The sequence below is a fragment of the Phalaenopsis equestris genome, unplaced genomic scaffold (assembly GCF_001263595.1).
Source record: "Phalaenopsis equestris unplaced genomic scaffold, ASM126359v1 Scaffold001303, whole genome shotgun sequence".
NCBI classification, from domain to species: Eukaryota; Viridiplantae; Streptophyta; class Magnoliopsida; order Asparagales; family Orchidaceae; genus Phalaenopsis; species Phalaenopsis equestris.
Genome location: NW_018165742.1, coordinates 64,990 through 84,421, shown reverse-complemented (window position 1 = coordinate 84,421; position 19,432 = coordinate 64,990). Strand labels below are relative to the sequence as shown.

Below are 19,432 nucleotides of genomic sequence, written 5' to 3'. Positions count from 1 at the left end.
AAGGGAAACGGTTATATATCGGATGATGCTGGTGGGTTACAATAATCACGGTGAGGTTACATTAACTGTAGTTAAGTTTAGCCTGGCGGGAGTTCAGGTTCTCCGGGCGGTTCCGTGTCCCCGCGGCTGCCAGTAGTAAATCTGTAAGGCTGAGTGGGCCCCACTCAACATGTTGCGCATCATTCAAAAATCAGACGCTAAAAAAAAAAAAACAGCTTAAAAGTTGAATGCATAATCTTAACAACTGTAATTAGTATTTGTTATAGTATTAGTTCATTATAGAGATTAAATTTAAATATATTGAAAAGTTGTACTGGTATTTGGTCACATAGTTGTAATTTGTTGCATCGGTAATGACTGCTGACTGCAGTAGCATAAGTTGACCACAGAAGCCTAAGGGTCTGTTTGGTAGCAGCGATGAGAGGATCAATTTGGCCACTTAGATTAATGAGAAGTTGCAAAAGGTACTAGTCAAATAAATCATAGTTGGTCATTTAGTAGTAGAAGTCTGCAATGACGATAATTAATCACGTAGGTTATAGTGGGCAGTTACAGTTATAATTGACCACATAACCTACTACTGTAGCTACATAGTAAGTCGCTGCAAGAGTATCAGTTGGTCACAAATGTTTTACTGGATGGCTATAATGTAATCGTTAATCACGTATGTTGTGGTGGGTTGTTATAATAGTAATTGACCGCATAGGTCATAGTGGGTCGATGTAAGAGCGTCAGTTGGCTACAAAGATTATAGTAGAATGTTGTAATGACAGTGGTTCGCCATGTTGGTCGTAGTGCGTAGTTATAGTAGTAACTGACCACATAAACTGTATTGGGTCGTTGCAAGAGCATCAATTAGCCACATATGTTATAGTATAAAACTATAATGACAACAACTAGCCAGGTATGTCATAGTGAGAAGCTACAATAGTAACTAACAACATAGCTTATAGTGGGTTGTTGCAAGAGCATCAGTTGGCCAGAGAGGTTGTAGTTGGTGTTACACTGGTTTGTGGTTACAACTCTTTTATCAGATTTGTTATTTTATGTTGGAGACAACACATGTCATTATACGACATATAGAAACTTCAAGAGTTCAGAGAAAATCGTCGTATTCTGAACAAGGTAGTTGTAAGCCATTATCGGCGGGAGTTATAGTGAATCTTCAATATGACGTTAGTCGTTTATATCAGTTTAGAGAAACTTCGTTACACTGTATTTGAGATACTTTGTTACACTTTATTTAAGATAATTTGTTACATCAGATTCAAGGATACATCTATAAATTGTATTAAGGGATACGTCGTTACACAACAAAGTGCACTGAAGGTGGCCGGTGGATGATGGTCAGCAACTACGGAAGTCGGAAGTTATTATCGTGTCTTCAGTCCAAAACAACATAGTCGAAATTGGTTTCAACGGTCGTGGTTGGTGACTGCAGTAACATAATTGACTACAGAAGTCGTGGTGGGAAGTTAAAAACAATAATTGGCCACATATGCCGTAATTTATAGTTGTAAGAGCGTCAATTAGTCATATAAGCCATAGTTAAAAGTTGTAAAAGTAACTGACTGCATATATTGTAGTTGGTAGCTGCAAGAGCTTTAGTTAGTCATAGATATCATAGTAGAAAGTTGTAGTAGCAACAATTAGTCACGTATTTCGTAGTGGGTAGTTACAGTAGTAACTGAACACATAAGTCGTAGTGGGTCGTTGCAAGAGCGTCAGTTGGCCACAAATGCTACAGTGGATGACTATATTTATAACAGTTAGTCATATGTCGTAGTAGATTGTTACAATAGTAATTGACCACTTAGGTCATAGTAGGTCATTGTAAGAGTATCAGTTGGTCACGAAGATTATAGTAAAATGTTGTGATTAGCACGTAGGCCGTAGTGGATAGTTATAATAGTAACTTACCACATACACTGTATTGAGTCGTTGCAAGAGCGTCAATTAGCCCTAAAGGCTATAGTAGAAAAATAAAATGACAACAGCCAGCCACATATGTCATAGTGGAAAACTACATAATAACTAACCACATAAGTTATAGTGAGTTGTTATAAGAGCATCAGTTGGTCAGAGAGATTGTAGTTGGTGTTTGGTTGTTGCAACCTCTCTATCAGGTTTGTTATTTTATGTCAAAGAAAACTTATCATCATATGACGCACATACACTTCAAGAGTTCATATAAAATCATCATATTCTGAATACAGTGGATGTAAATCACTATCGTCAGAAGTTATCGTCAGATCTTCAATACAATATTATTCATTTATATCATTTTCGAGACACATCGTTACACCTTATTCAAGATACTTTGCTAGATCATATTCAGAGATACGTCTTCAAATTATATTAAAGGATACATCATTACACATGGTTGGCAAATGATAATCAAAGACTACGGAGACCAGAAGTTATTGTCGGGTATTCAATATAAAACAACACTCAAATCTTACTTCTTCACCCCACAGAGATCAAAAGTTATCGCTAGGCCTTCAATCCAAAGCAACACTCTAATTTTACTCTTTCGTGTGAAATTTGACTCCTCTAGAGCAACACATAAGAATATTTTATAGATCATATGTGGAGAGGAATCAATCAGAACCAATTATTGATCCCATGATATATATACATATATATTAATTAATTCATTAATTAGTTTGTTTATCAAAAGTAGGGTGGGAAACAGCCTAAAGGCTGCAGAGACATGGATGAGGCTGACGAAGTTCAATGAAGCTGGGCAAGGATAAAGCAACTGAGAAACTTTAATTTGCAAGTTGAAGGCAAAAGTAAAGCACACTTCTCTCCTTTCGAAGATAGCTCAAGTCTATTTTAGTCCATGCGTTTGTCATCCTTGGAATAAAAAATAATAAAATTTTCACAAAAAAAAAAAAATCAAATAAATCAGATAAAGCAGATGGTGATGGTGATGGTGATGGTGATGATTGCATGTAATTTGGTACACTACGGAAGAGTGGATTATGAGATTGGAGGTTTTTTATTTTGCTTTTTTTTTTATTTAATTTGTTTTTGATTATCAAAAAAAATTTCATTATGCTTTAAATAAATCAACATAAAACAAGTTGTAATTATATTTTACAAAAAATAATAGTTATAAAACGTGCCGAATAATAATCTGATGCTAAAAAAATTACAGTGGCAATTATAATTATTTCTTTAAGTCAGTCGGCAGCTAAAAAATTGTCACCGCATCTAGCCAGAGCCTAAGAGTAGTGGGAAAGCGCAGATTTCAGCGACAATTTTTTAAAAAACTATTAAAACTCAATTTAATCATACAAACAAAATTACGGTGCGTTGCTGCACCGCCGTACCGCCGTCCCAAACAGACCTATAATTTTCTAACAGGGACCCTAATAAAAAACCTAAGAAAACCTAAAATTAATGCTTAATCAAACAATAATGCTGTCATTAACCAAATTAAGGCACAAAGTACTGATTAGGGTGGACCAGGAAAGCAGTCAAGTAATTAGCTTTCGACCTAAGAACTTTTCAATCTGCCACAGCTACAAAATTTATAAATAAAATTAAATAAATAAAAATCTGAACTTAATTAGAAGGAAAAATAAGGAGTGTTGAGGGTTACTGAAACAGATGGATTCAATAGTAAATAGAAAGCGTGCGATGAGAAAAAAAATAAGGAGTGTTGAGGGTTACTGAAACAGATGGATTCAGTAGTAAATAGAGAGCGTGCGATGATGCTTCAGGGATGGATTCTTAACGCCACAACACCAAAGCCATAGATCTAATTCCAAACTTAATACCTGTAGACCCAAAATTTAAAAGAAATAAATAGACAGAAATAGAATTATCATAAATCCATACCCAATTATAGTACCATTCAAATTAAAATTTAGGGGCATTTACATACATACCAACCATTTTTTCATGTATTTACATATCTAACAATTAAACTTTGCTTGTTATATTTATACCACTATTTTTAACTTCTAGATTTGAAATACAACCTTTCATGCATAGATAAAATGCTGTGTAGGTAAAAAGTTAAAGTTTAGCTGCTAGATATGTAAATACATAGGAATTGAGTGGTATCCCATAACACCATTCAATTCTTCTGTATTTACATATCTATCATCTAAACTTCCATGTTTACAAAGCCAAATTTCACTTTTTAAAAGTTAAAATAGTGATATTTTTGACGTGATATGAAAGATTTGGGGGGTACGAATGTAAAAAAGGAAAGTTGAGGCGCTAGATATGTAAATATATAGGAATAGAGTGGTATCCCCTAATATTATTACAACTACTGCTAACTCTTCAAATAACAAGAGTCTAGTCAAAAATCTATGCATAAAAAAAGGTGTATTATACTTTTAGAATGTCAATAATGGTGATAATTTTAATGTGATGTTATAGTTTTGAGTGTTAGAAAAAATATTAAAATTTAGGTGCTAGATATATAAATGCATGAATTGTGCGGTACTTATGCAAATGCCCCGTAACATTATTTAGGCAAAAAAACTTTCTCGTAAACTTACAATTATTAAATAGGTTCTTCTGCAAAGAAAATATATGACAACCCCACCCCACCCCAACCCTAAAAGAAAGAGAAATTATTGCATCAGCAGGTGTCCAATAACAGGGGGCCACGTGGCAATTTGGGCCCACTGACATACACGGTTGGGGCCCGAGTTGCCACGTGGCACCCTGTCATTGAGCACCTGGTGCAAATTCATCATACAATAATTTTTCCAAAAGAAAGGGGCATTTACATACATGCCACCATGTACTTAGATATGAAACAGCTAACTTAATTTTTACATCTATACCACTCAAATCTTTCATATCACACCAAAAATACAACAATTTAACTACTAAAATGTGCAAGGTTAAGGCGGGATGTGCGTAAAAAAAATGAAGTTCAGGCGATCTACATGTACATACATAAGAATTGAATGATATGTCCGTAAATCTTACAAAAAGAAAACAAAGAGAAACATGCGATGGCTTACTTGTTTCCCATACTTGGATTTCAAGAGCTCCTTCGCCTTCTCGACAGCATAAATTGAAGAGGCACGAATCTCAGTTTCCTCCTCAGAACCGGAACCTATTTCACGATTAGAATCAACAGAATCTGATAAAGACAAGCTGTATTTTAGAATGCCAAGTTGCCTTAGCACAGCAGGCACAATATAATCGGCGAATATTGTTATGGAACTTATATCATGGAAGGCGCCAAATCCCTTCCCCTTGAAAGCATTCCATAAGTCAGCCACAAAAATCTGCGCTCTTTTGTTGAAGAAGACCTGGTGACCTTTGTATAAGGAATGATCTCGAAAACCTTGTGGAAAATTCAAGTCAGGAAACTAGCTCCATGAAGGAAGAGCAAACTTTCTATTTTATGTGTATTTTATTTGGAAAATTTACATACATACCACTCAATTCCTATGTATTTACATATCTGACACCAAAACATTAATTGTTTACGTACATTCCATCTTGACTATGCATGAAAAGGTGCATTTCAATTTTAAAAGTTAAAATAGTAGTATTTTTGATGTGATATGAAAGATTTAGGTGACATAAATATAAAAGAGTAAACTTCAGGTGTTAGATATGTAAATACATAAAAAAAAAGATACAGTATGTCGGACATCACAGTAAATTTAAGAAGAATAGACTCGCGATCATAGAAAATACTACTTAGCCTGGTAGAGGTAATAAACAAGAAAAGACACTCTGGCTTGGAGTAAAAGAAAATACTCGAGAAACGTGGACTCAATTTTGGACAGCTACAAGTCAAGTAATGATGAAACATACAGTTCCTATATTGATCTGTTTTCATATATTTCAACCATGTATTGGAGCGCTTTCATAAAACAAACGTCTAGAAATTGAAATCTTCATTATAACGTGATCAAAAAAAGACTTTCCAAGAATCATCATAATAAAAAATCATAAGTATGATAGGCTTTGATTAAGTTTTTGAGAAAGTTCATCAAAATTATGCCAAAATCCATTGCACGAAATTCTCGAAGGTAAGAAATAGTAAGAAATACCGTGTTTTGTACCAGATAATTTCTCATATATGACCCAGTGGCCATGCTATCACTCCAGTTGATCAACCAAGAGCCCCGTTTCAACTTACCTGATACAGTACCACGCCCCGTTTCCACGATCCAGTACAGTTTTGTGATCATGCAAGCTTCCGATTGGACTGAGCCGGTTCAATCTCTTTTTGCTGTTGTGAAGTAGGCCGGCCCTCTTGGGCCACTCCTCTCTATTCTCTTATTATATATTTGCTTTTCTGAAGATTTAGGTTTAATTTTTGGCTTGAGTTTGTTTAGGGCAGTCGCCGGAGTCAGTTTCTCCCTTAAAGGGTCATATCCGAGGGTTTGGGTGGTTCTTCGGCTATGTCTCAGTCCCAAGGTGGCGATTATCCTCCCCTAACCATCTGCAACATTCCCGCATCGATCTCTGTCATTCCTTCCCTGATGCAACCACCGGAATAGCAGTTTTTTCTATTGTTTCCTGCAATTCCACCAATTCCAACCACCTCCCTCCCTCCCTCCCTCCCTCCCTTCCTAGGCTTGCTGCTCAACATAGCGGGCCTCTACCATTCCCCAACCTTCCCACCTACTTCCTTTGTTGCCGCCTCCCAAAATTGCCGTCCAACCTGCTGTTCCGCCGTTCCAGCCTTCAATCCGACTTGTTGCAGCTACCAGCCAACCTCTATTCTCCGACGGGATCAGACCTAGTGTGAGTTTGTGTTGTATTGTTGTATTTACCCTTTCAAGTGTGTGTAATTGTAATCACATATTTGCTTTCCGTGATAATATTTACTTTGTTATTGTTGTGTGGGTTAACCTCTGGTATTATTTAGTACCAAAGCTAGTCTAACCCTAGTCATATTCTAAGGAATCTAGCAACCACCAATACCCAACCCTACCTCCACACAAATCTCTCTTTGTTGATTTTCAAACCGATCACCAAAATTTTTCTTGCCCACCCAACATTATCCCTATATACCATCTTCCACCTACCCAAATGCAAACCCCATCACATCATCGAAGAGATAATTGTTGAATACCTAATCTGGAGGAATGTTATAATGTCATTTATGAGAGAGGTATCTAGGAACATTCAATAGAGAATGTGAGGCAGGAAATCCTCCAACTGCAACAGAGGCTTATCGCCTTCGAGAGGAGGCAATCTGGATGGGTCACCCGTAGCCAAAATGGTAACTTGTCAGATCGAAAGAATTGCAAGAATCTCTTCCACTATGTGGATTCTAGTGATGAAGAATCTCTAGCTCAAAGATTTGGCCTGAAATATCTGAAAATATAGGATTTAATGTAACGTTGGATTTGTCATAATTTGACGGTCGGTTAGATCCGGATGAGTTCATCAAGTGGCTCCAGACTGTGGAATATTTCTTTGAGTATCAAGGCGTCCCACCAAATGAAATGGTGAAATTAGACGCCAGGAAATTAAAAAAGAGTGCATTACTTTAGTAATAAAATTTGAAGCACATATGCCAGTGTGAAGAAAAAGATAAGATCACTACTTAGTCACAGATGAAACGTGAGATAAAGTACCATTATCTGCCAGTTCATTACGGACATGATGTGCATACTCTAGTTTCAAAAGTGCAGAGACAAAATTATCGGATCACCATCACATCTCACATGCAAAGTTCAGTCTGTAATAACTAATTTTAAGAAAATAATCATAAAATAATAATAATAAAAGAAAATAATTTATAATATGAGTGTCATTCTGTAGATAAGTGTCGTTTGAGCAAAAACAAAATGAAACTTACGTCCCTCTCTCGTTTCTTTCGTTTTTCCCATGAACGACAGTTTTGGATGAGAAATAGCTTCGAAAAAAGTAGAAGAGAAAACTCGATATGTGGGTAAAGACCAAACCAAAGCTTATAAGGTAAGTCAGGATTTATTTTCTTAGTTTTTTTTTTTTAACAGTGATTATGTTAGGATTATTGTATAACTAATAAATAATTGTTATAAGTAATGTTATAACCTATTAATAGTGGATTTTATTATTTGATGATAGGATGTTATGGGTTGAAGAACTTTCGCTTTGTAAGATTTAAAGATTTTAATTGTTAATTTCACAAAAAAAGAAGATACATGTTAGAACTTTTAATGTGTTGTATATAGTTGAATAATTAGTTAATTGAAATGATATTAAATGTTAATGATAAGTTTTGCTAAAACATAATATTTTTAGATCGAGGAACATTTGACATTGAAAGTAGAAGAAATTGTGGCATAAAAGGTAAGTGTTTGGATTAAACATTAACTATAATCAAATAAATAATTATTTGATTATTAAAATAAATTTTACTCCTTAACAATTTCAAAAATCTGAAGTGGAAAAAATTCGGATCCGAAAACAAGAAGAATTGGCAACATTAATCGGGTTAGAATTTCTTATTTAAGTTTTGTGGTAGCTTAATATTGAAATTTATGTATGTGAATAGTAAATTTTACTGAATGATATTAGATTTTGACAATTCAAGTTATTAAAATAGAGGTTCGACTGGAGTAGAACAGTTGATGCTTGAAGCGTGTAGTTACATTTTTAAAATTTCAGTGATATTTTTTATTTCAAAATGTATATTTGCTTTTATGTATGTTCTTGTTTATTTAGCTTTAAATTACAGTAGATTCTTTATATTCTTAAATATGAAAGATAGAAAGATATGTATGTTAAATATAATTGCATAACAGTTTATTTTAGGAAGATATCAGACTATTGCACGACCCTTACAGGTAAGATCATTTCATGATTATATATATATATATATATACATATATATATATATATACATATATATGTATATATATGTATATATATGTGTGTGTGGGGGGCTTGGATTTGCTCACAATAGTTATTGACAAAAAATTATTACGGAACAAAAACCTTACTACAAAAACCTAACCTTACTACTGCAAGCACTGCAAGATGTTTTGACACCCGCAGAAGAAATGTTTCAAATTGCACCCACAGTTGAGAACCAATAATCAAAAACAGGAACACACTATTAATGCACCTCATGTGCCTGAACACGCTCCCAGCAAACATGATGACATCCAGCTTCAGGAGGGAATCACAAGGCAGGAGTCGGTATCTGCCCCTGAGATCCCTTCTCGTGACCATACTACAACGGATAATGTTCGAAACCGAAAATCAGGATAGTCCCGCAGCTCCTATTCAGGAAGCATCAGGTGCAAAGATAATAATTCACACTTCACATACACTCGAACCTATCGTGATGGCAATGACTGTCTTTCCTTCTACTGCGATTCTAACATCAAATCAGACCGAGTATCACATGAGCCAGTCTTCAGATGAAGAATGTCATGTTTACACTTCCCGACGGAAGAAGAAGACTGGGGGCACACTTCAACTTGGAAACTTAATGAATGATACTTTAGTTACTCCTGGCAATGGCACGACTGTTCAAAGTTTGTTATTTGGCTCCACTCAAAAAACTAGAGAAAGAGGTAGGACTAAACTGGCTCGTCCCTAGCTACTTGTTTTCTGCATGTTTTAAATTTGATTTACTTTTTTTTTTAGTCTATCTGTATCTTTTTGTTGGGGTATTACTGTACTTGTATCGTATGGGAAGGGTGCCTCTTTTGGGCTCTCTCATACAACCTTTTTGTATCCTTTCTATTTCAATAAAATCAGCCCTTGGGTTTTTCATAATATATATATAGATCAATTTAGTGCAATTCCAAGGATGGTTCTATAAATAAATACCCCCACATCAATAGGTTTTCCAATCTAAATATAATAATTGAGGATTGCACTTCTTTTTATTACTTTTTTTATGTTCGTGGTAGGAAGCAATTTGACAAAAATTAAAAAGTACTAAGGTTTAGATGATGAATTTAATCTTGCAGCAGAGAAACTAAGCTTGGAATCACTTCTCAATTTTCAGCATTCTTTGCTGTCCATTAGGAATCTGAAGATCTCAGTCAAATTATCTCTAATTGAAGTGAAGTTAGCAAATTCGCAAATTGGTACGTCATCCACCAAGAATAACTCGTTGATACTAAGGTTTATATATGTGTGTGTGTGTGTGTGTGTGTGTGTCACATTATTGTGTGCCACATTATTGCTCGACTTTTAGAATTTTAATAAATGTGCAAATATCAGTTTATTTCATGACTTATAGATTTCGCAAGATTGCATTTACTCATTATTAGGTAGAGATATTATAAGAAAAAAATGTATGATATGAAAAAATGAAATAGTTTATATATAAATGCTCCTATATGCATGTTAAGAGAAGTTCACTTCATAATGGTATAAGCAAGGAACGCCAGTGTACCCGCACGAATAGTTATTTTTCTACAACTCTAGTTAATTGTGATGTGAACAATAATTGTTGTGCCGACGGGAGAATATTGGTCAAGGGTGAGTAGACACTTTACCACCCCAGACAATTGTGATATTTAGATTGTTAACTGTTGTGTCGACGAGATAATATAGGTCCAGGGCAGATAAGAATCTTTCAACTCTAGACAATTATGATATTTAGATCGCTAACCACTGTGCTGGCAGAATATTGATCAGAAGTTTTGTTAGGTTTTGTTGACGGTGATCATCAAAGAGACTAAAATAAAAGTAAAGTTAAAGCAAATGCATATAAAAGATTTGAATATTTTTATTGAGTAAACATCATTGATACAAATTTTAAAATATATATAATTTCTTATAAAAATATGAAAGACTAATATATTATAAAATTTCTTATTGAGATATGAAAGGCCAATATGCAAACTGATTTATTTTCCTTGAGTTACAGTAGTTTTAAAGTGTACTTCCTTTTAGGTTATCTTTATATAACTCATCATGTTGTTTTAATATTTTTTTAGGTTTTAAGTTTTTAAACAAAATAAATAGAAAATGAATAAATTTGTATGGCAGGCTACAACAACAACCGGAAAGGTACAAATTTCTACTTTGTTAATTTAATTGCATTCTTTAGTTGTTCTTTTATAAATATTTGAATAATAAACTGTTAGTATTAAAAATGATAGAGAATTGATTTTTACCATCCGATCTTTTATTCTTGTCTTGGTTAATTCCAAGCCTCTTGTTAGGTTGTGATTAAGGGTGTAAATGAGTCGACCTTCGGTGAGCCTAAATCTTATTCGTGTTCGTCTCGTGTTCGAAATGGCTCATGAATAGCCTGTTCGTGTTCGACTCGTCTTCGAAATGGCTCATGAATAGTTTGTTCGTGTTCAGCTTGAAATATATATATATATATATTGTTATCCCGGATTTTTAGACATTTTTAGTAGAAGACCATTGGAATTTCAACTAAATTTATTTATTTTGTCTTTTTTTCTTTCATCAAAAGTGATGAATAACTCTAAGGATTAAGAGTTCATGTCATATAGATTTTAACTCCTTTTTGTGAGGTTCGTTTTGCATCTCATATAGATCAAGATTAATATAATAAACCCAAAGACATCCTACATCATTAGAAGAAACTTAACAATGTATTGAAAACAAATAACAGCCCACAAGGGCGAATAACAACAAAAACTCAAAAATACAGTTTCTTAATGAGAAGAATGAAACTGAGTAAATCCAGCTGCTGAGCCATAAAGCATATAATTCTGAAATTCTAGCCAAATGAGATTGTGAAGAAGAACCTAAAAACACTACTATAATAGTTGCATAGACAAAAGTTCATTTCTATGAAATTAAGACAATTCATGGATGATTCATTAAAAAGAGAATAGAAAGCACACATATGAGGAAGATCTTACCAGGAAAATGCTTTGTAACTAGGGAAACAAGAGATAGAGCAGAGTTTCCACTGGCTTTTACAAGGTTAGCGGCCTTTCCACCAAAGCTTCTCTCAAGCTCCAAACCAACCTAAAGCAAAAGTATATTTCATTTGGTACATATTCTGCATAAGTAAAAATGCAAATCTGCAAAGGAAGAATTACCATGGATTGCAAAAAGCACAACAAAACAGGTAATCAAAGAGATTAACTGTTTGATGTATATAGCAAAGACGATGGAGTTTATACAAATACACCTAGAAGGTGTTTGGTTGCAGGAAGGATTTAGCAAATCCACCTCCTTGTTAGATTTATTAAATCCAGATGTAACATGAATCAAAAACAAAATTCAGACCTTCTCCAAAATTTCATAAATCCATAGAACTTGTATTTTTTTATGTTTGGCTAGATTTAGTAAATCTAATGGATAAATCCTGTTAATGGGGCGCTACCAAATACCCCCCTAAAGTTGGTATAATAATAGTAAGCATGGAGCTAGAGTGTTTCAAATGTTTAGGATCTGTTTGGAAGGAATGTAAGTGAAGACAGTGAAATGAACTAAAAATTTCTATGGAATTATGAATCCACAGACACACAATGGAGCTTTTTAAAAAACTTCTTTTCAATTTCCCTTCACTCAAATTCTAAGCATCCAAACACAACGTTAGAGATAAACTTTCCAAAATATACCATGGACTGTAAAAAAACATAACAAAACAAGTGATTGGAGAGAGAATTTTTTAGAAGTTCGCACTGCGGAAGATGAAGGTGAAACAAAAGCACCTCGTGGTGGTACAATAATCGTAAGAATTGAGATAAAATTTCATTAAGCCTTCTAAAGAAATACTCATGCAGAAAAAGATTGAGCATCAAGAAATAAACCTCATGCATCAAGCGTGCCCGCTCATCCTCCAATGGAAGTGGTGATGGCCATTTTAACATCTCACGAAGTTGACAACCTAAGAATTACATTATACTTAGCTTACAGGCTTAGATACAACAATTGATTGCAGGAAGTGGGAGAAAGACGGAACTATGAAAGACAAATGTATGATCAGAGCTAAAATATCAGAAACACAAAAAAAAGGTAGAACTAAATAAAACTGGGGCACGTAAATACAAAGCACACAATTCTTATGTGTTTACATATCTCACACCTCAATTTTCATATTTACAAATAGCACTCAAATCTTTAATGTCACAACAAAAATAGCACAGACATGTAAATACATAAGGATTTTGGCTACGCACATAAATTTCACTTAAATATTTTTTCATCATTAGTTGTAGGAATCCTTATTTCTGAAAGAAGACGGTACCAGTGTAACTCTGTAAACGGTCTGCATCCAAGGCAGATTTGTCATTCTGTAAAGCTTCCTTTAGGCCAACAGCAAGATGATCATAGCAAAAATCCTTGTCTGTTCCACAATATTATGGTCATCATAAAAATTTTGGCATTTAAGAAATATAAATGCAAAAAAATTATAGGCATTTACATACATATCACCTAATTCCCATGTATTTACATGTCTAACAACTAAACTTTGCTTTTTATATTTCTACCAAGCAAATCTTTCATGTCAAATAAAAATTACCACCATTTTAACTTTTAAGAGGTAAAATACACCTTTCATACATATATAAGGTGGCATATATGTAAAATCTGAATAGGAATTGAATGTTATGCATGAACAACCGAGTTGTTTCTTCCAAAAAGAAAACCCAGTATATATATATCTTGCTAAAATTTCAATTAACACATAAAGTCAACAACTAAACAATTTAAAAGATAAGAATAAAGATAGAAATCTCCAAAAAGGGAAGAACCAAGCCTCACGCGATTACAAAAAATTTCCCCTGGGAAATAATTATCCACACATTTGATGCAAGATAGAGGAAAAATAGATTTTATTTCAATAATCACGTTCAACAAATTTATATGTCATCAACGGTCCTATTTATACAAATAACCAAAAATAGAACCCATGTAATCTTTCAAGAACCACTCAAAACAGCAAGTTTCAATTAATCCCTTGCCAAAATTCTACTTCCAGAATCGCTAATAGACCCAACAAAATAAAAAGAAAACAAAGCAGCAGCTAACAACGGTGTTGAACTATAGCTTAAGAGGCAGACAAATAGCAGGAGCCATACAGCAACACATCATAACTATAGCTAAGAAAAGGTAGTACTTGGCATTATGGAAGTGACTCTGAGCTCTACAGGTGCCGATTGGAATTCTATTGCTTGGGTTGAAAACACGCAATAATAAGATAGACTAATAGATTATTTAAAATACTAAATAACACATCACGTATGTATAGGAGCAAACATCAGAGTCATGCTTTACATAGAACAAAATACAATGACACGATATCTGTAATTCATCATTCTCTTTGCTTTGGATGAGAATATATTTTCAGATTTGCATCATTTATCATATGATAGGGAGTCAAAATTTGAATTAAATAAAAAGGTTCCTTTTGTTTATAACAACTGCTCTTCTAAGTCATTTTTTCACAAAAAATAAAGGACCATGTCCTTCGGTACCAGAGAAATAGGGGGTGGAGGACTACAAAAAAAAAAAACAAAATTGGAACAACCCAAACGTGCAGGAACTTAAGATACATGGTTTTGGGGAGTGCAACTCATTTCCAGATTCTTTTAAGGAAGATTTACATACACGCCACTCAATTCTTATGTATTTCCATTTTACATATCTAACACTCAAGCTTCAACTTTTACATACATAGACCTTACCTATGCATAAAAAGGTTTATTTCACTTTTTAAAAGTTAAGATGATGGTATTTTTTTATGTGATATGAATGATTTGAATGGTACAAATGTACGCCTCCCTCGCATTAACCATTTAAATTTGAAATATCATGCGCCATGCTCGATTAGTATGTGACATGAATATGCAAATTTAATGCATACAGCATAATCATTTAACAGTCATGTAACTTCTTAAGTTGCTTGAAAACGATATTAGACAACTGACCATTAATTTACCTCATCACTTGGGAGGCAAGGAGAAAATGTCTTATGTGAGTCTGGTAAAACACTGACCTCGAACAAATTTTCAGGAGAAAGGGAATCATTGATAGACAGGACGTTTATTGTTGCTTCCGTTGTAGGCCAACAAAGCCCCTTTCAAGCAGTATTTAATGCATTTCACATCCAGTTTAGTGGAATACAGAAAGTGGTTCTCATTCAAACAAAAAGGGAAAAAAGCAGACACTTATATCATCTGGAAATTTATCATTCAAATTTCCAAGCTCATCAAACAAGCCTTGATGCCTCCTTCAAACACATTAGAACTCATTCCTGCAGCATAAATTGATGAGAAAAGGTGCAAATTTATTCAATGCCAAGTATTCAAAGCAATTCCAAGTATCTGATGGGAAAGGGCACCCTTGCAGAGTTGTTGAGGAGTGATAAAAAAGGAGCTGAAGTTAACCTAACAACCTCTCCCTCACGTGAGAGCTCTCCACATCGAAATAACTCACCCTCAAACAGAAAAGCATCATCATGTATCATTCGCCAAAAACATTCTCTATTCTTATCCATTCTTAAACATTGCTCTATTACAGTGGAAGGACCAAGACACAGAGAAGGCACAAAACAAATAAATTGCTCAATCCAAGATAAATTGCCAGCTCTGACTCTACTTGTCAATGTTCCAAGGGAAGGCCAAAACTGGACAAAGATAAATTGCTTAAATCCTTTTTAAGCTTGTCGATAAGAGCCAACCATTTATTATTTTTATAAATGCATACTTTTCAACTATCCGATGTAGGGCTAACTCAATGCTAGCACATGCCTTAACAACTTTATTTTCTCGGATATTGTGTGAGGCACTCAAACAATCAGATATTCTTAGGGCATCATGCAGGACATGCAAATGGTGTGTCTTAATTTAATTTAATTTAGAAAAGGCTATCACTTTTTGGACAAAAAACGTGCTTGCATCTCCGGAAGACAAGAAACAAATTGTACTGGTTAATTGTAGGGATTATGATTTTTTATATTTGATTCAATATATATTCAATACATACAATGAGATCTATGATTTTACTCATTTTCTTGTTCACATTCTTCTTTGAAATCTATAACAATGTGAGTGTGAATGAAGTAGTTTTCATTTTCACCAGATATTGTTTATAATAAATGTTAACTGTAACTCATTTTTGTGTCATAAATTTTTCAAAAATTAACATGTACTACACAACTATAGTTGACCCTATCTTGATTGAATCTCCATATCTCAGATAGTGTGTTGTAGCCAATATAGCAATTACAATGTTGGGAAAATAAATAAAATTTTTCATAACAGGTCAAAGCACTTTAATTATGCAATATTTACGAGTTAAATTATAAGTACAATAACAAACAAAAAAGTACCATTTTGTGTGTGTGGAAGGAAGCTTATCCACTCAGGTTAATTAGAAATGTTTGGAAAGGTATTGAAAATTCTATATCACCACCACAAAGCATTATAAACTAAAAAATATATGCTCATGAAGATGAGGTTCATCATGATGAATTAATTCAAGAAATTCCATGCTTGATATATAAAAACAAAGTGTTGGATCTGCTTCTAATGTGATGAAAAATTCTAGTGAATAAAATATGCCATATCTTGTATGGCAAGCACCTGCGAGAAAGTTCCACGAGCAAAAACTGCATCATAATTTAATCAAAAGGCTAAAAAAGCAAAGAAAATAACAAATGAGAATGTTATTAACAATACAAAACATTTATTTGTAATAAGAAAATCAGAAGTTAGGGTATCGCTGACCAGTACCTGGCCAAAAACAGAAATTCAGAGCATCGAGTACAAGAAGGTACTGTACAGTAAGTGGCCCATTATCAAAGTAGTGAATTCCTTCATAGTCCCATTCAATTTTCGGAATTGAACCTTCAATTTTTCCAACAACCTCTTCAAGAGCTGGAAAAAAAGAAGTGATGAAATTCCGGTGACTAACAATTTTCTTACGTACCAAAACTGACAAGGGCATCTTTACTTTAAACATAAAAGATATTTCATACTCGTTGAAAATTAAGCAAGAAAATATGTAACAAATCAAAAAAGTTGCGATTTCACCAAAATGTTATGTGATGTACCTCACTGAGCTTCCACCTTCCTTTCCTTTCCAATTTGCTGTAGTTTGAGTCTAATTCAAATAGATTTATGCCAAACACATCAAATGAATTTAATTGAATTTAACCTTAATTGAACCAAACATTAATTCAGATTTAATAATATTTAAATTTTATAAATTTTGATTTACCAAATTTACTAAATACCATTTAACTTGAATCCTACTTTAATTGAATATATGTTTTATAAATGGATCTAGAAAATAGTTCGCTCTAATCAGGAGGTCAACTGAATAGAGCATAATTCATGCAGATTCGCCGGGTAAATTAGATTGTTTGGATTGGAGGAAAGTAGAAGAGTAAAAGGAAATCTCAAACCATTTATGGGCTTGTTAATAAGTCAGCCATTGGAACTTTAAGCCCTTCAACCACAACCCCGGCGCCCACGGCATACACACGCGCTGCCCCTTTTTCATTACTTCCACTCAATTTCGTAGCATCCAAACACAGTCTTGAGGCGCATTCGAAACGTAAATTTAGGGTAAAACTCATCCAAAACCATACCAAGTCAACGCATCCACTGTCGCAAATAATTCACATGGTCAAATCGCCAACGAGCAAAAAAAGCTTATATCAACTCCGCATCAAATGAAGCAACCCGCGTCCTCTAAACCCTAACCTTAGTTTCAAAATAAGAAACAAGAGAAGAAGCACACCTAAGGAGTCCACCTTCACGTGGGAAGAACGGCTGACGACCCATGCAGAAGTCCCCGCCACATCTTCCATTGCCATCCACGAAAACTTCTCTGCTGACCTTCTTTCCTTCCTCTTCCTCCGAGCTTATCCACTTGGCCCTCTTCCGCTATCCCTCTCTTTCGGCGGCTCTTCCTCCCAAGTGGGTAAGAGATTTTCGCGCCCCCGAGCGGGAATATCAGGCGGGTGGTGTCAAATGACCAAAGTACACCCAGCGTTCGCCTTTACTTCAAAATAGCATTCTCTATGGAGCTCTATTGGGGGCATTTACATACATATCACTCAATTCCTATGTATTTCCATATCCACCCCTTAAATTTTATATTTTACATTTAAGTCTTCTAATTCTTCTATACGACATCAAAAAATATCATCATTATAACTTTCAAAGTAAATCTTAGACCCTGCATCTTAAAATACTTGTTTTTTTTTAATTATTATGCTGACACATTGGAACATAGGCTCTAACTAGTTAATGATTAAATGAAGCTTCACTCAAATTTTAAATTAATTATTTGAACCAAATATTTTATTTGAGAATTTCTTTACAAGGTTCAAATAGCGTATTTGAACCAAGGTTTTAAAAGAGAATTGGAATGCTCAGTTTTGCGTACACCACAATTGTTAGCACGAAATCTAAAAATATTTGAATGGCCCAAATGATAGCCAGACAATTAAGACATCTTGTCGGTCTACTGTCAACCACGTGGTCAATAATCGACAAATACACCATGGAGAAAGATTCGAACGACAGAGCACGCCGACATTCCCGACAGACCCGGGTGCAAGCGGGAATCCTTGATCGTGACTAATCGGACAACCAGCCTCAACTGACTGACCCATGGCGCGGTCATCACTCAGTCGACCGAATTCAAGGAAATCGGTCACCCAATTACTGCAATGCTAAATTTTAAATTGTAATGCATATATAGTATAAATTTCATACAATTAATTAGAGCATCAATTGCATTAAGGAAGAGTTTCATAAGCGTGCAGTCATTTATGTAATTGTATAAAATATGCATATTTAAATAGAATGCAATAATAAAAACAAATATATTTTTATCAATTATCTCTACAAGAAATTTCATAGTGTCTATACTCTATTTCTCTCTTCCTTCATTCACCAAATCATAAAATCTTGGGGTTCATTCACACATGACTAAATCCTAAACTCCTGGCATGTATTCACATACGAGAAGCGAAAGAAATTAAGTGCCTATTTGGGGGGGCGGCGTTTTGAAAGCGGCGACGTCCCGTTTGAATATCGCAGTATACTTAATGCCTTCACAAGTTGGACTCCCCCCGTGTCCCGCCTATGATTTTCGTGATTAGAGTAAGAATTCTTGCGGTATCATTCCCATATCTCTCTCGCCCTCACCCTTTCGAGGAGAATCGATCCTCTGCTCCTTCGCTTTGACGGAGATCGGTGCACATAAGGTATTATTTTTTACCTCACACTCTCGCCCTACCCGATATTCCTCTCCTTCATTCTCGCGAGTATGTATTCGACCATAGTAATACCTCTTGTTCCTATGATTGCTTGAAATGAACTATTGCAGTTTTATACTTTGGAATGTTGGATTTTCGAATATAATGGGGTTATTCGAGAAAATAGAAGCTTTCATGTGGCATTTTGATTTTACTTTATGATTTGTAAGGTATGTTTTCCCTGTGATCCTTGAAAATTTTGTTTTCTTTGTTGGTTTTTTTTTTACGGTGGAAATGCAAACAATATATTTTTAAAAAATTTTGTTG

The 19,432-nt window shown here is 34.5% G+C and overlaps 1 protein-coding gene across 2 annotated transcripts; it reads right to left on the bottom strand.

The window, feature by feature from the left end:
• Window positions 1-3,422: 3,422 nt before the first annotated feature.
• Window positions 3,423-17,884, bottom strand: LOC110033818 (UPF0553 protein-like). Of its 2 annotated transcripts, XM_020737931.1 has the most exons (7): window positions 17,638-17,882; window positions 16,626-16,769; window positions 13,136-13,234; window positions 12,699-12,775; window positions 11,799-11,907; window positions 4,998-5,326; window positions 3,427-3,788 (listed from the first exon to the last, which is right to left on the bottom strand). In XM_020737931.1, exons 1-7 carry the CDS (start codon window positions 17,711-17,713, stop codon window positions 3,696-3,698), a joined length of 927 nt encoding a protein of 308 aa, XP_020593590.1. In that variant the 5' UTR covers window positions 17,714-17,882; the 3' UTR covers window positions 3,427-3,695. The 2 variants fall into 2 exon arrangements, with proteins under 2 accessions (XP_020593591.1, XP_020593590.1); XM_020737932.1 differs by lacking the exon at window positions 16,626-16,769 and having other exon boundaries at window positions 3,423-3,788; window positions 17,638-17,884.
• Between the last annotated feature and the right edge of the window lie 1,548 nt (window positions 17,885-19,432).

What these genes read in the sequence shown, in the direction of transcription:
- LOC110033818 (XM_020737931.1), bottom strand. Translation starts at nt 17,713, where the DNA reads ATGGCAATGGAAGATGTGGCGGGGACTTCTGCATGGGTCGTCAGCCGT. An exon ending in GAATTTCTGTTTTTGGCCAG is followed by an intron (nt 13,235 to 16,625) that starts GTACTGGTCAGC and finishes ATTGTGGAACAG; the next exon opens with ACAAGGATTTTTGCTATGAT. An exon ending in CCGTTTACAGAGTTACACTG is followed by an intron (nt 12,776 to 13,135) that starts GTACCGTCTTCT and finishes TGTAATTCTTAG; the next exon opens with GTTGTCAACTTCGTGAGATG.